General features: G+C 43.3%; 1 protein-coding gene across 2 annotated transcripts in view; it reads right to left on the reverse strand.

The window, feature by feature from the left end:
- Nucleotides 1–600: 600 nt before the first annotated feature.
- The window catches only part of ST7L (suppression of tumorigenicity 7 like), a 224,845-nt gene continuing 209,929 nt past the window's right edge, over nt 601–15,516 (reverse strand). For both annotated transcript variants that reach the window (XM_069761734.1, XM_069761732.1), the window contains one exon: nt 601–905. In XM_069761734.1, coding sequence (XP_069617835.1) covers nt 810–905 — 96 coding nt within the window. In that variant the 3' untranslated portion in view covers nt 601–809. The remainder of the gene's footprint in view (nt 906–15,516) is intronic.

Raw genomic sequence — 15,516 nt, forward strand, 5'->3', positions numbered from 1 at the left:
TTCAATAACTTTTCTCTTAAATCCTATGGCTCTCTTTTTTTTTTTAAAAAAGGACCTCTTTCTCCCCCAAGACCAAAAAAGCCCAGTAATACAGTACCATTATTGCAATTTTGCCAAGGAAGGAGGGACTTTAAAGGGAGTCTGTCAGCACAGAATGCCTGTTCAAACCAAGTACAGGCGCTTGGTGCACCCTTGGTGTGGCCAAACATTTCAGTGCACCTTCCTACCTACTTGTTTTTGATCTATTTCCACCTGTCTCTGGTTCTATTAAGCCAGAGCTGTCAATCAAAGAAGAGGTTGGGGTGGAGACAGGGGGAAACCAAACAGAAGGGAGCACTTAAATGTTTGTCCACACAAAGGGTGCACCAAGCGCCTGTACTTGTACAGTCATTCTGTGCTATCACACTCATTTTAAAGATAACATGGCTGCCCAGGATAGCTCAAAGTATCTTCATACACAAAAACCTAATTTTTAACAAGGACATATTCTTGTTGATAACGAATATAGCAGGTAGAAATTACCCTTCATCACTCTGAGTGATACCATCAGTGACAAGAGTTAGGAACAGAAGATGAGGAATAACACATTAACAAGGCGCAATCAGGTAACTTTTTAATAGGTGTTAAACACACAATTTCCCCACTCATTCTGGTCCAACAGATTTCCTCGAGAGAGAATAGTCATCGCATTTTAAATCCTGAAGTCTGGAGAAGACAGACTTTGGCCACTGCTGAGACACAATTTCACATGTTGCCATAAATTGGTCTAAGTGTTGCCAGATCTTGTCTTCTGCTCATTGGAGATATGATCACATGCGGGTCAGCTGGTGCCAAAGACTGGATGGCAGGATACTCTCAATCTTCTCCAACATAAAAGTGAAGGGTGTGAGTAGCGTCATGAAGAACTGAAAGATAAAAGAGAATATGAGAAAAATGTCTTGGTTCTAGCACCACAGCAGAGCCAGCTTCATTTCAGCATTGAGGGCGAAATCGAGAGGGCCGGAGGGGCTATTCCCTGTACATTCAACACATGGAGCAAATTGAAGCCTGGTGTTATCTAATTCCTGCTCCAGAGACAGATCTGTCATTCCTCTTCTAAGGGGAATGTAAAGGAAATTCTTTTAATATGTGCTGAACAGGAATCGGTGTCAGTAAAGGTAATGTCACGGGATGCATTAACCCTTCCATTATTCACCTTCACCTTAACATACACTTTTAAAGTTTTAATCTCTTTTTCCATGTTTTTACCTGTGTCCTGCTGGGAAGCAGAACTATTCCACAACATTCTCACAGAACTTAGAATATTAACTATAATAACTATAATAAGTTATACAGAAACTAGATGGTGGCCCGATTCTAACGCATCGGGTATTCTAGAATATGCATGTCCACGTGGTATATTGCACAGCCCATATAGTATATTGCCCAGCCACGTAGTATATTGCCCAGCCACGTAGTATATTGCCCAGCCACGTAGTATATTGCCCAGCCACGTAGTATATTGCCCAGTGACGTAGTATATTGCCCAGCCACGTAGTATATTGTCCAGCCACGTAGTATATTGCACAGCCACGTAGTATATTGCCCAGTGTCGTAGTATATTGCCCAGCCACGTAGTATATTGCCCAGTGTCGTAGTATATTGCCCAGTGTCGTAGTATATTGCCCAGCCACGTAGTATATTGCCCAGCCACGAAGTATATTGCCCAGCCACGTAGTATATTGCCCAGCCACGTAGTATATTGGCCAGTCACGTAGTATGTTGCCCAGCCACATAGTATACAGCACAGAGCCACGTAGTATACAGCACAGACACGTAGTATACTGTCCAGTCACGTAGTATACTGCCCAGTCACGTAGTATACTGCCCAGTCATGTAGTATACTGCCCAGTCACTTTGTACATTGGCCAGTCACTTTGTATATTGCCCAGCCACGTAGTATACAGCACAGACACGTAGTATACTGCCCAGTCACGTAGTATACTGCCCAGTCACTTTGTACATTGGCCAGTCACTTTGTATATTGCCCAGCCACGTAGTACATTGCACAGCCCGCGTAGTATATTGCACAGCCCGCGCAGTACCACGCACGCAGTATATAACACAGGCCACAAAGTGTATAACACAGGCCACAAAGTGTATGACACAGGCCACAAAGTGTATAACACAGGCTATGTAGTGTATAACACAGCCCACGCAGTATATTGCACAGCCCGCGTAGTACATTGCACAGCCCGCGTAGTACATTGCACAGCCCGCGCACTATATTGCACAGCCCGCGCAGTACATTGCACAGCCCGCGCAGTACATTGCACAGCCCGCGCAGTACATTGCACAGTCCGCGCAGTACATTGCACAGCCCGCGCAATACATTGCACAGCCCGCGCAATACATTGCACAGCCCGCGCAGTACATTGCACAGCCCGCGTAATACATTGCACAGCCCGCGCAGTATATTGCTCAGCCATGTGGTATATTGCCCAGCCACATAGTATATTGCCCAGCCACGTAGTATATTGCCCAGCTACGTAGTATATTGCCCAGCCACGTAGTATATTGCCCAGCCACGTAGTATATTGCCCAGCCACGTAGTATATTGCCCAGCCACGTAGTATATTGCCCAGCCACATAGTATATTGCCCAGCCACGTAGTAGTATATAATACAGCCCACGTAATATATTGCACAGCCCACGCAGTATATAGCAATGTGGGCACCATATCCCTGTTAAAAAAAAATAATTAAAATTAAAAATAGTTATATACTCACCTTCCGTTGGCCCCCGGAACGAAGCGGTTACCGACGCTCCTCGCGTGCTCCGGTCTAAAGAGTGCATTGCGGTCTTGCGAGATGATGACGTAGCGGTCTCGCGAGACCGCACGTCATCATCTCGCGAGGCCGCAATGCATGGAGCGGTCACCGGGGCGTCGCGAGGAACGAGAAAGGCCTGTTCCTGATCCGACGGAGAGTGAGTGTATAACTATTTTTGATTATTTTTAACATTAGATCTTTTTACTATTGGTGCGGCATAGGCAGCATGAATAGTAAAAAGTTGGTCACACAGGGTTAATAGCAGCGTTAACCGAGTGCGTTACACCGCGGTGAACGCTGCCATTAACCCTGTGTGAGCGCTGACTGGAGGGGAGTATGGAGAGGGCACTGACTGCGGGGAAAAAGGAGCGGCCATATTTCCGCCGGACTGTGCCCGTCGCTGATAGGTCATGGCTGTTTTGCCACAACCAATCAAGAGACTTGGATTTCCATGACAGACAGAGGCCGCGACCAATGAATATCCGTGACAGACAGAAAGACAGACAGACGGAAGTGACCCTTAGACAATTATATAGTAGATACAGTTATATGAAAAAGTTTGGGCACCCCTATTAATCTTAAGCTTAATGTTTTATAAAAATTGTTTTTTTTACAACAGCTATTTCAGTTTCATATATCTAATAACTGTTGGACACAGTAATGTTTCTGCCTTGAAATGAGGTTTATTGTACTAACAGAAAATGCAATCTGCATTCAAACAAAATTTGACAGGTGCATAAGTATGGGCACCCTTATCATTTTCTTGTTTTAAATACTCCTACCTACTTTTTACTGACTTACTAAAGCACTTTTTTTGGTTTTCTAACCTCATTGAGCTTTGAACTTCATAGCCAGGTGTATGCAATCATGAGAAAAGCTACTTAAAGTGGCCACTTGCAAGTTGTTCTCCTGTTTGAATCTCCTCTGAAGAGTGGCATCATGGGCTCCTCAAAACAACTGTCTAATGATCTGAAAACAAAGATTATTCAACATAGTTGTTCAGGGGAAGGATACAAAAAAAGCTGTCTCGGAGATTTAACCTGTCAATTTCCACTGTGAGGAACATAGTAAGGAAATGGAAGAACACAGGTACAGTTCTTGTTAAGGCCAGAAGTGGCAGGCCAAGAAAAACATCAGTCAGGCAGAGAAGAAGAATGGTGAGATCAGTCAAGGACAATCCTCAGACCACCTCCAGAGAGCTGCAGCATCAACTTGCTGCAGATGGTGACACTGTGCATCGGTCAACTATACAACGCACTTTGCACAAGGAGAAGCTGTATGGGAGAGTGATGCGAAAGAAGCCGTTTCTGCAAGCACGCCACAAACAGAGTCGGCTGAGGTATGCAAAAGCACATTTGGAGAAGTCAATTTCTTCTTGGAAAAGGTCCTGTGGACTGATAAAACCAAGATTGAGTTGTTTGGTCATACAAAAAGGCGTTATGCATGGCGGCCAAAAAACACAGCATTCCAAGAAAAACACTTGCTACCCACAGTAAAATTTGGTGGAGGTTCCATCATGCTTTGGGGCTGTGTGGTCAATGCCGGCACCGGGAATCTTGTTAAAGTTGAGGGACGCATGGATTCCACTCAGTATCAGCAGATTCTTGACAATAATGTTCACGAATCAGTGACAAAGTTGAAGTTACGCAGGGGATGGATCTTTCAGCAAGACAATGATCCAAAACACCGCTCCAAATCTACTCAGGCATTCATGCAGAGGAACAATTACACTGTTCTGGAATGGCCATCCCAGCCCCAGACCTGAATATCATTGAACATCTGTGGGATCATTAGAAGATGGCTTTCCATGCTCGGTGACCATCAAACTTAACTGAACTGGAATTGTTTTGTAAAGAGGAATGGTCAAAAATACCTTCATCCAGGATCCAGGAACTCATTAAAGCTACAGGAAGCGACTAGAGGCTGTTATTTTTGCAAAAGGAGGATCTACTAAATATTAATGTCACTTTCCTGGTGGGGTGCCCATACTTATGTACCTGTCAAATTTTGTTTGAATGCAGATTGCACATTTTCTGTTAGTACAATAAATCTCATTTCAAGGCAGAAACATTACTGTGTCCAACAGTTATTAGATATATGAAACTAAAATAGCTGTTGCAAAAAAACACAATTTTTATAAAACATTAAGCTTAAGATTAATAGGGGTGCCCAAACTTTTTCATATAACTGTATATATACGGACACAACCTGATGTATATGGTGATGTTTTCACTCTAAATACAGATATTTCAAAAAGTGAGCAATTGATAGTGTTTCTGAAAGTTTTAGAGGATCAAATCTGATGTTTTTTTTGTAAAGAACCCCCCCATTGTATATTGAATTTTGTATTATTGAGATGAATAAAATGCATTCCAGTCACTAAACAGAAGAAGGCCAAAATCAGATGACCATGATGTACAGACTAGCTGCTGCAGACTTTGGGTTGGGAGACCTGCAATGGGCCTGTACACAGCCCACGTTTCAAAATTGTCAGAATTTGGCCAAAGATAGAACCTATATAACCATAAGCATAATAATCCAGTAGTAACTATACTACATAGCGATCAAGAAGTGTTAACAGATTGCAATTATATTAAATGAACACTTTTTAATTCTACAAATGTTAAAATTCCCATAATTATAGACAATAAAATTAATTAAATTAAAAAGGTGCCTCAAACCACAGAAAACACACAAAAGGAGATCAGCTGGAGCAGCATGCATCAATACACAGGCAAATATATATGCACATGACTACATATGTCCTGTCTTTCAGTTTAGACAGGTTTAAAATCAAACTAATGTACAACTGAGTATACAGACTGCTCTGATCACCAGGGAAACAAGATAAATTATGGATGTGAATTCAATAAACTGAGCAATGCACATATTACCTGGGTCTGTGCTGCTCCTAAAGTAAGATACCGAGTGGCACGCTGAATCTCCGGACCCCGACGCGCGTTTCACTCGTGCTTCTTCCACGCCCAAGGGAAGCACAGTTTATTGAACTCCCACTGTGAATACTGAGAACTAGATGTACGCTTGTTGCAACGGCTTTTACTGTGTTCCATTTTAAAACACTGCTCTACCACTGGAATGTATTTTTCTTTTTCTCTGCCCCTGCACCTTAACATTGCATGTTACCATGTCATGTGGCCATAGATACAAATCTTATTCATGCATAAGCTTTCTTGTCCATTCATATGATAGTGTTGACCAGTGTAGGGATATGATCTAATTTCCATGCATAATTTATCTTGTTGTCCCTGGTGTTCAGAGCAGTCTGTACACTAAGTTGTACATTAGTTTGATTTTGAACCTATCCAAACTGAAAGACAGGACATATGTAGTCATGCACATATATATTTGCCTGTGTATTGATGTATGCTGCTCCAGCTGATCTCCTTTTTTTGTGGTTTGAGGCACCTTTTTAATTAATTTTATTGTCTATATCTATATGTACTTTAACATTTGTTGTAATAAAGTGTTTATTTAATATAACTGCAATCTGTTAACACTTCTTGATCGCAATGAAGTATAGTTACTACAGGATCAGTATGTTTATCGTGTGGAGCGTTGCCCATTTCTTGTGTAAGGAAAGTGAGCTTGGGTAGTATGTTTACCAATAAGCATTCAGAGCATAGAATTAGCAATCATCATAATGGAGTTATCTTTTGTTCGGCTGTTGTGTGCAACCAAAAGCCATGACAATTTAGTGGGCAAATGGACACAATGGACACATAAGAATGTGGGAACACTGAGGGGTTACTGGCAAACTCGTGCTGTTATTTTCCCCAGTTTGTGAGCATGGTCTTCTGCTGCATTCAGCAGCCAAACTGCAGGACCTCACTACCTTAGTATCATTCAAAAAGTAATAATCAGCTGAGATGCTTGGAGCCGGTTATTTAGTTTGATGTTTTCAAATTGCAATATTAATACTTTTTCCTGCACAAACTAAAATTAATAGCAATTATACTGTAGGTAACAGATGTTCTTTATATAGCTTTTCATATCACAATATATTTCAAGATGGTATACTAGAAGGATGTTATCACTAGCGGAACTGCAGACTGGCTGTAAAAACTCCCGCTGCTCACATCTACTGATGAGAGAGTATACTCTCTACTCGAGATTTCCCAAGCATGCTCGGGTGGATTTAGTTTGTCACCATAGCTGCATGATTTGTGGCTGCTAGCCAGCTTGAGTACATGTGGGGATTGCCTGTTTGTTAGGAAATCCCCACATGTATTCAGGCTGTCTAGCACCTGTAAATCATGCAGCTACAGAGACAGAAACTAAATCTCCGAGCACATCCAAATACTCGGAGATCACCCGAGCATGCTCAGGAAATCTCGAGTAACGAGTATACTCGCTCATCACTAATCGCGTCCAGTAAAGGTGCCCACACACATTACAAAAATTGACAATTTTGGCAGGATTTAGAAGACCATTTCATGTGAAAAATTGGATGCAATGAATTTCAAAACCCGATTTATCCTGGGGGATAAGCTGTCACCAGTGGTTTATGCCAGCAGCATTGTGCTCTTGTTTCATTCAAATCACATACAAACTTTGCTTTACCAAGCACACATTTCTAGAAGGGGCTCAAAAGGGAACATCTGTAGGCGGAACGAATGTTACTGAAGTTTCATGGGCACCTTAGAGAGGACCTTTACTGGGTATGGTTATTTTTAATTTGAACATAGGATCTCCCTCAATTGTTGTTGTTCCAGTGAGTCTGGAACAATTTTTCTTTATGCTCTGTGCCCCTCTATTTCAAAGATATGCCCCTTGGTAATAAACATGCAAATTATATCTTTACCATACAACTTGTATGTGGGTGGTGCTGTGTTTTGATTGGCTAGGGTCAGAGAAGAAAATGCAAACGCCCACAAAAGAAGTTGTGTGGAATATGCCTAGGTGGTTGAAGTGAAAATTTGCATCTTTATTTCTGACAAGGTCAAATTTTGGAATGGAAGGGCACAGAAGAAATAAGAAAAAAATGGTCCATAATCAAAAGGACCAGAACCTATTGGAGGAGGTACTCAGTTTACATTAAAAAGAAATCCAGAAAAAAGTACTCTTTAAGTGTCACATTCACTACTAGGGATGAGCGGACCCATGGACGTTCGGATTCTGGTACACGATCCGAACTTCATTCCAAAGGTCGGTTTGGGAACCAGAACTATATTCGAATTTAAACCAGAAACCGAACCACATTTAAAACAATGGGATCCCAACTTTAAAGCTGGAAAAGATCTCTCGCTCTCTCTGCAACAGACTTCCGGGAGAAGTCTGTGTTTGGAGTTTAGCATCTGACACTAACTATCCGGTACGAACTTCGAACTTTTAAGTTCGGGTTCGCTCATGTCTATTCACTACCAATATAAGTGAATGGTTCTGTATTGCAGTTCTCTGTATAGCACTTGGTCAGGAGTGTTCGTAGTAAAAACGGTGGTTGACTTATGCAACCGATTGTTTCTTTTTCTAGTGATCGGTGGGCTGCAACCCCATGAATCAGTAAGTGGCAGCCCATCTAAGTTATGTCCAATCACTTACTGTGATATGAAAACCCCCTAGTAAGCGAAAAATAAACCTACCTGCTGGAACCCTCAGTGTCCCTGTGTGGCCTTTTAGACTGTTAAGAGTTTGTTTTTTAAATGTTCACCTCACGGACAAAATATTCTGAGTCTGTGCGAGCTTAGCCAACTGGCCATGCACAGACAGGAAGAGCTACTCCTATATGTGACTAGGATTTGTTCTTTCATGGTTGTTACAAGGGAATACAATGTTACCGTTTAATTTAATGACCCACAAACCAAAAAAAAAAAGCTGTAAAGATAAACTACGTTGTTATAAAATAACATGTGCAGGGTTCAGTAAGACAGCAGCACCTTTTAACTCATCACCTTTTACGAAGATGTGGCCCATTATGGGATCACTGACATTATAGGCATGTGCTGATGTTTAAACAACAGATTCCTGCTCCGGAGCCAAGTCTTAGTCCCTTATGAACATTAACAAAAGTTAGGGTTTTTTTCCTTGCTTTACGGTGTGGTTTCCAACATTAAAATTCCCCTTCCCATGCTAGGAAATGAAACTGCATGCAAAATACTTTGGCACCTGCTTTTAACTTTGTTTTTAACATTGTATGCACCGGCGATTCATCCAGCCAGATTTTATTTTAGTTTCCAGTGATGACATCAAACTATTCGTGTAATCTGTCTTCACATGCTAATCCCTATAGCGGCTACTTATTGGGTCACTAGAGAATCCACTGTTAACACTATACGAGGCCGTCGGCTTACTCATCATGTACTTTTTAAGTGAGACAAACATAAAACCCAACTTGTGATGATTTATTTATGGCATTGATCAATAGTGTGTATTAAAATGCAAACTATAGATACCAAATTACCCCAGGATTTCATAAGAGCACTGATTTTAGAAATTTGGACCATTAGCAAAAATAAAAATCATACACATTTTAATTATCCATTTTGGTCAGCTTAACCCCTTAATGACAGCCAATACGTCTTTTAACTGACCAGAGATATGAGAGGACAGCCTCCCCATACAGGTGACAATCCAGCAGCTGTGGGCTGTACACTATAGCTGACAACTTGCTGTATCAGCCACGATCAGTGTTTGCACCATCCAACTCTGTTTAACCCCTTAGATGCTGCTGTCAATAGTGACTACATCATAAATGGTTAACAGAGTGTGGGGGCTTCCTATTTAACCAAATTGGTGCCCTCAGATCTTGATTTTGTGGTCTTGATGTTTGACATGGCAATTCATGACCAAATCGCGGCCTTAGAGACTGATTGCTGTAGTAATCTGTTCAGAAGTTAAGGTACCTTCACACATAACGATATCGTTAACGATATCGTTGCTTTTTGTGACGTAGCAACGATATCGTTAAGGAAATCGTTATGTGTGACAGCGACCAACGATCAGGCCCCTGCTGGGAGATCGTTGGTCGCTGAACAAAGTCCAGAACTTTATTTCATCGCTGGATCTCCCGTGGACATCGCTGGATCGGCGTGTGTGACACCGATCCAGCGATGTCTTCACTGGTAACCAGGGTAAACATCGGGTAACTAAGCGCAGGGCCGCGCTTAGTAACCCGATGTTTACCCTGGTTACCAGCGTAAAAGTAAAAAAAAAAAAACAGTACATACTTACCTACCGCTGTCTGTCCCCGGCGCTGTGCTCTGCACTCCTCCTGTACTGGCTGTGAGCACAGCGGCCGGAAAGCAGAGCGGTGACATCACCGCTCTGCTTTCCGGCTGACCGACGCTCACAGCCAGACCAGAGAAGCAGAGCGCCGGGGACAGACAGCGGTAGGTAAGTATGTACTGTTTGTTTTTTTTTACTTTTACGCTGGTAACCAGGGTAAACATCGGGTTACTAAGCGCGGCCCTGCGCTTAGTTACCCGATGTTTACCCTGGTTACCGGGGACCTCGGGATCGTTGGTCGCTGGAGAGCTGTCTGTGTGACAGCTCTCCAGTGACCAAACAGCGACGCTGCAGCGATCCGGATCGTTGTCGGTATCGCTGCAGCGTCGCTTAATGTGAAGGGGCCTTTAGAGACACTTAGGTGGTAAAAATGCGCATTTTCATTCCTATCATGCCACTTTGCATTAATTCCTGTAAAACACCTGAAGAGTTAATAAACTACCTGACAGCAGTTTTCAATATGTCAGGAGGTGCTGTTTTTAAAATGGTATCACGTTTGGGGGTTTCCCAATATGTGAGACCCCTAAAGTCACTTCAAACATGGATAAGTCCCTAAAAAAATAAATTTTGTAAATTTCCTTGAAAAAATGAAAAATTGCTGCTATATTTTTAATCCTCCTAAAATGCTAACAAAATAAAATAACATTTTACAAATGGCGCTGATGTAAAGCTGACATGTTGGAAATGTTATTTATTAATGGTTTGCTGAGGTATGGACATCTGGATTAAAGGGATAATCATTCAAAGTTTGAAAATTGCTAATTTTTTAACATTTTTCTCAAATATTTAATATTTTTTATAAATAAACACAAAACATATTGACCTAAATTTATCATTATCATAAAGTATAATGTGTCACGAAAAAACAACCTCAAAATCACTGGGATTTGTTGAAGCATTGCAGAGTTATTACCACATAAAGTGACACTGGTCAGATTTAAAAAATTTGGCTCCGTCACTAAGGGGATAAAAGCCTATAAAAGTACATGGTTACTGTGTGGAGGGAGAGGTTGCAGGAAGGGGCTATGTACATCCTTTTAGTGTTCTTTTGAGCAAATAGAGCTCCCTTTACTCAAGATTCATCTGTTCTGACTGATACTTTGAGCACATGGAATGTAACCTGCATTCACATGTGTCATGAGCAACGGGTGACAAAACATACAACTTAGGCCTCTTTCACACTTCCGTCGGCAGTGTCCCATCCTAATGCGTTGGGAAGACGTGCCGACGGATGTCAATAAAATAGTGATACAATGGAGGGAACGCATCCAGTGTTGTGACGAGAGAGAGATTTTCCCCTGCCTTGAAAATCCTTCCATGCTCAGAGGGAAAAAACGTGATACGTCGCTGGATTCCTGTGTGTGACGGTCAGTGACGGATCCTGCTTCCATTATAGCCGACGACGGAGAGCGCAGGACCCGTCGCTAACCGATTTTCCGACGTGCAGAAAAAACGTCCCTCTAAACGTTTTCTCTCTCCACAGCGAACCGCTATTTTCCGACGGATCCAGTGCACGACAGATGAAACGGATGGCCATCCATCACAATCTGTCACTAATACAAGCCTATGGGAAAATGTAGGATCCTGCAAATTTTTTTTGCAGGATCCTGCAATCTCAAAAATCGACGGATTTCGATGTGAAACAAAAGACGGAAGTGTGAAAGAGGCCTAAGGCCTCTTTCACACTTCCGTCTTTGTAGTCCCTTCGAGATCCGTCGTTTTTTGAGAAAACAGGATCCTGCAAAAAAATTTGCAGAATCCTGCATTTTCTCATAGACTTGTATTAGTGACATATAGCGACGGATGGCCACACGTTTAGTCCGTCGTGCACTGGATCCTGCGGAATTTGTCTTTTCCAAAAAACGTTCCATGAAACGTTTTTTTGTCTGCAGTGGAAAAACGTTCCCCGACACCTCCTGTGGCATACGTCATTTCACAGAATGGGAGGCTATGGACACTGGATCCTGCGCACACTATGAAACGCAGGAATCCAGTGACGGATGCAGTTTTTACTTGTGAGCATGCCCGGAAGCACATTCCAACCCGGGGAAAAATCAATCAATCTCTCTCTCGTCCCGAAATAGAAAATCCTGCTTCTCCACTATGCAAATTCTGGAGACGCATCCGTCGAAATACTGGAAACGTTGCACACATTTTACCAATATTTTCTAACATCTGTCGGTACGTCTCGCCGACGCATTGAGACGTGACACTCCAGACGGAAGTGTGAAAGAGGCCTAAAATCAGTTAAACTTGTGGATTTCTGCAGGATCAACTTCCTATTGTATATGTATGGGAGCTTATGGTCTCTACCGATCTTTTTAACTCTTGGGAGATAAGCCACCACTAGAGTTGAGAGACCTTGACCTTTTTAGAGTCGAGCCGGGTTTCGCGAAACCCGACTATCTCAAAAGTCGGGTCGAGTGAAATCGCCCGATTATGACGTAAAGTCGGGATCGACCGAAACACGAAACCCAATGCAAGTCAATGGGGCAGCATAGTCGGCAGTGAGTGGGGGCCAGGAAAACACCTAGAGTGCCCATTTTAATGTCAAAACCATCCATTCTTCTTAATGAAGCTTGTCAAGCGTAATTTACCTTATAATAATTGGAAGGCATTTGAAATTGGGGGTCATTTGGCTAAAGTTGTGGTGGGTAGGGCTGGTTCAAGTAATTAGTGGGCCCAGGAAATCTGGACCACGTCACGGCAGTGGAGCAGGGAGAGGTAAGTATTTCAACTTTGCAAGTGCTGTGAACCTGAGCAAGCAGGGGGGGCCCACTCGTTGGCATTGGCACTGGCACAGGGCCCCTCAAAGTACAGCGGTGTGTTTGCACAGCGGGGGCGCCTCCAACCGGCAGCAACACTTTTGCGTACCATGAGAGGCCCTGTGCCAGTGACGTCGCCAACTAGTATTCCTACCCCACCTGATGAAGGAACCTGCACTTTCATCTGCACCTTCCTGTTTGTCCCCGTGTAAGGTGGTATGGTATGCGGGAAGGGGGACCTGACTTTCAGCAGGGTCACAATCTTGCAGTGTAGCGTGCACGGGAAATGTTGCGTTATGGGTCAATGTACCAGCAGACTCATCTATCACTGGCTGGGCAATGGGCAGGATGAGGAGGAAACACAGATATAGGCCCAAAGAATAAAGTGGGCTAAATGCAGTTCAAAATTGGTAACACGGGACTAATCAGGGGGCATTGCAGTGGAGGACAACTGGAATGAGAGGCTGACACAGAGAGTAGGCCCAAATCAGTAAGTAGTCGAAATGCAGTTCAAAATTGGCAACAGTAGTAAACAGGCGGCACAGCTTTGTTCAGTGGAGGAGAACAGCAAGGAGTGGCAGACACCGATAGTAGGCCCCAACCCAACTAGTAGGCCAAATGCAGTCTAACATTAACAACTACTTAACGAGCGCCTGAAAATGGAATTTCAGGACAGGAAACCAGGAGAACAGCAAGGAGCGGCAGACACCGATAGTAGGCCCCAAACCAACTAATACGCCAAATGCAGTTGTTCCGTTTAACCACAATTTAATGAGAGCCTGAAGATAGAAGTTCAGGAAAGGCAACCTGGAGAACACCTTGGAGTGGAACACACCATCTCTCTACACCCCATACCCAATTTGTAGGCCTAATGCAGCGTAGTTTCCAACAACTACTAAACGAGAGCATGATGATCGAAGCATTGGCGAGGAAACCTGGGGAACACCTTGGAGTGGAACACACCATCTCTCTACAGTGGAACACACCATCTCTCTACACCCCATACCCAATTTGTAGGCCTAATGCAGCGTAGTTTCCAACAACTACTAAACGAGAGCCGGAAGATCGAAGCAATGGAGAGGAAACCTGGGGAACACCTTGGAGTGTAACACACCATCTCTCTACACCCCATACCCAATTTGTAGGCCTAATGCAGCGTAGTTTCCAACAACTACTAAACGAGAGCCGGAAGATCGAAGCTCAGGAAAGGCAACCTGGAGAACACCTTGGAGTGGAACACACCATCTCTCTACACCCCATACCCAATTTGTAGGCCCAATGCAGCGTAGTTTCCAACAACTACTAAACGAGAGCCGGAAGATCGAAGCAATGGAGAGGAAACCTGGGGAACACCTTGGAGTGTAACACACCATCTCTCTACACCCCATACCCAATTTGTAGGCCTAATGCAGCGTAGTTTCCAACAACTACTAAACGAGAGCCGGAAGATCGAAGCAATGGAGAGGAAACCTGGGGAACACCTTGGAGTGTAACACACCATCTCTCTACACCCCATACCCAATTTGTAGGCCTAATGCAGCGTAGTTTCCAACAACTACTAAACGAGAGCCGGAAGATCGAAGCAATGGAGAGGAAACCTGGGGAACACCTTGGAGTGGAACACACCATCTCTCTACAGTGGAACACACCAACTCTCTACACCCCATACCCAATTTGTAGGCCTAATGCAGCGTAGTTTCCAACAACTACTAAACGAGAGCCGGAAGATCGAAGCTCAGGAAAGGCAACCTGGGGAACACCTTGGAGTGGAACACACCATCTCTCTACACCCCATACCTAATTTGTAGGCCCAATGCAGCGTAGTTTCCAACAACTACTAAACGAGAGCCGGAAGATCGAAGCTCAGGAAAGGCAACCTGGGGAACACCTTGGAGTGTAACAAACCCTCTCTCTACACCACGGAAGGGCTGATTCTTAGGAAGGAAGGCTGTCGGAAAGAAGCAGGGCGCGTCCGAGGGTGATTATATTCTTATTAGGTATATACTCACCCTCGGACGCGCCCTGCTTCTTTATTTGTAATGAATGTTTATTTGCAATGTGGTTTTGACTTACTCTATTTTTTTGGTAAATAATGATTTTATTATTTTCATTGTTTTGCATCTTCTTGGCAATAATATAAAGAAGACGCGACAGGACAACACTCGGTGGATGCCATATCTGTGTTTAAAATTGAAAAAACCTTTCAGTTAACTACTTGCAGGAGAAAGTTATTGTAGCTGGTGGCCATTTTTAGTACTGTACCAGATTTTTGTTGTATGTGTTTGTTTTTAATGTTAAAATGTCTGCATTTGATATCTCTCCAGTATTTTCTTTTTTATAAGCAAAATACTTATTTTTATATTTTCTGATGTTGGTTCCAGGGGTACACGGGCAGCAGTGGTGTGGTCAGTGGAGGCCTAGTGGAAGGAGTCACCGCAGACAGGCATCGAAGGCCTAAAATAATAACACATGGCTGTAGGCAATTTTAAATTGGTTACAGGGGTACACGGGCAGCAGTGGTGTGGTCAGTGGAGGCCTAGTGGAAGGAGTGACCGCAGACAGGCATCGAAGGCCTAAAATAATAACACATGGCTGTAGGCAATTTTAAATTGGTTCCAGGGGTACACGGGCAGCAGTGGTGTGGTCAGTGGAGGCCTAGTGGAAGGAGTGACCGCAGACAGGCATCGAAGGCCTAAAAT

Source organism: Ranitomeya imitator, chromosome 3, assembly GCF_032444005.1.
Source record: "Ranitomeya imitator isolate aRanImi1 chromosome 3, aRanImi1.pri, whole genome shotgun sequence".
Taxonomy (NCBI): domain Eukaryota; kingdom Metazoa; phylum Chordata; class Amphibia; order Anura; family Dendrobatidae; genus Ranitomeya; species Ranitomeya imitator.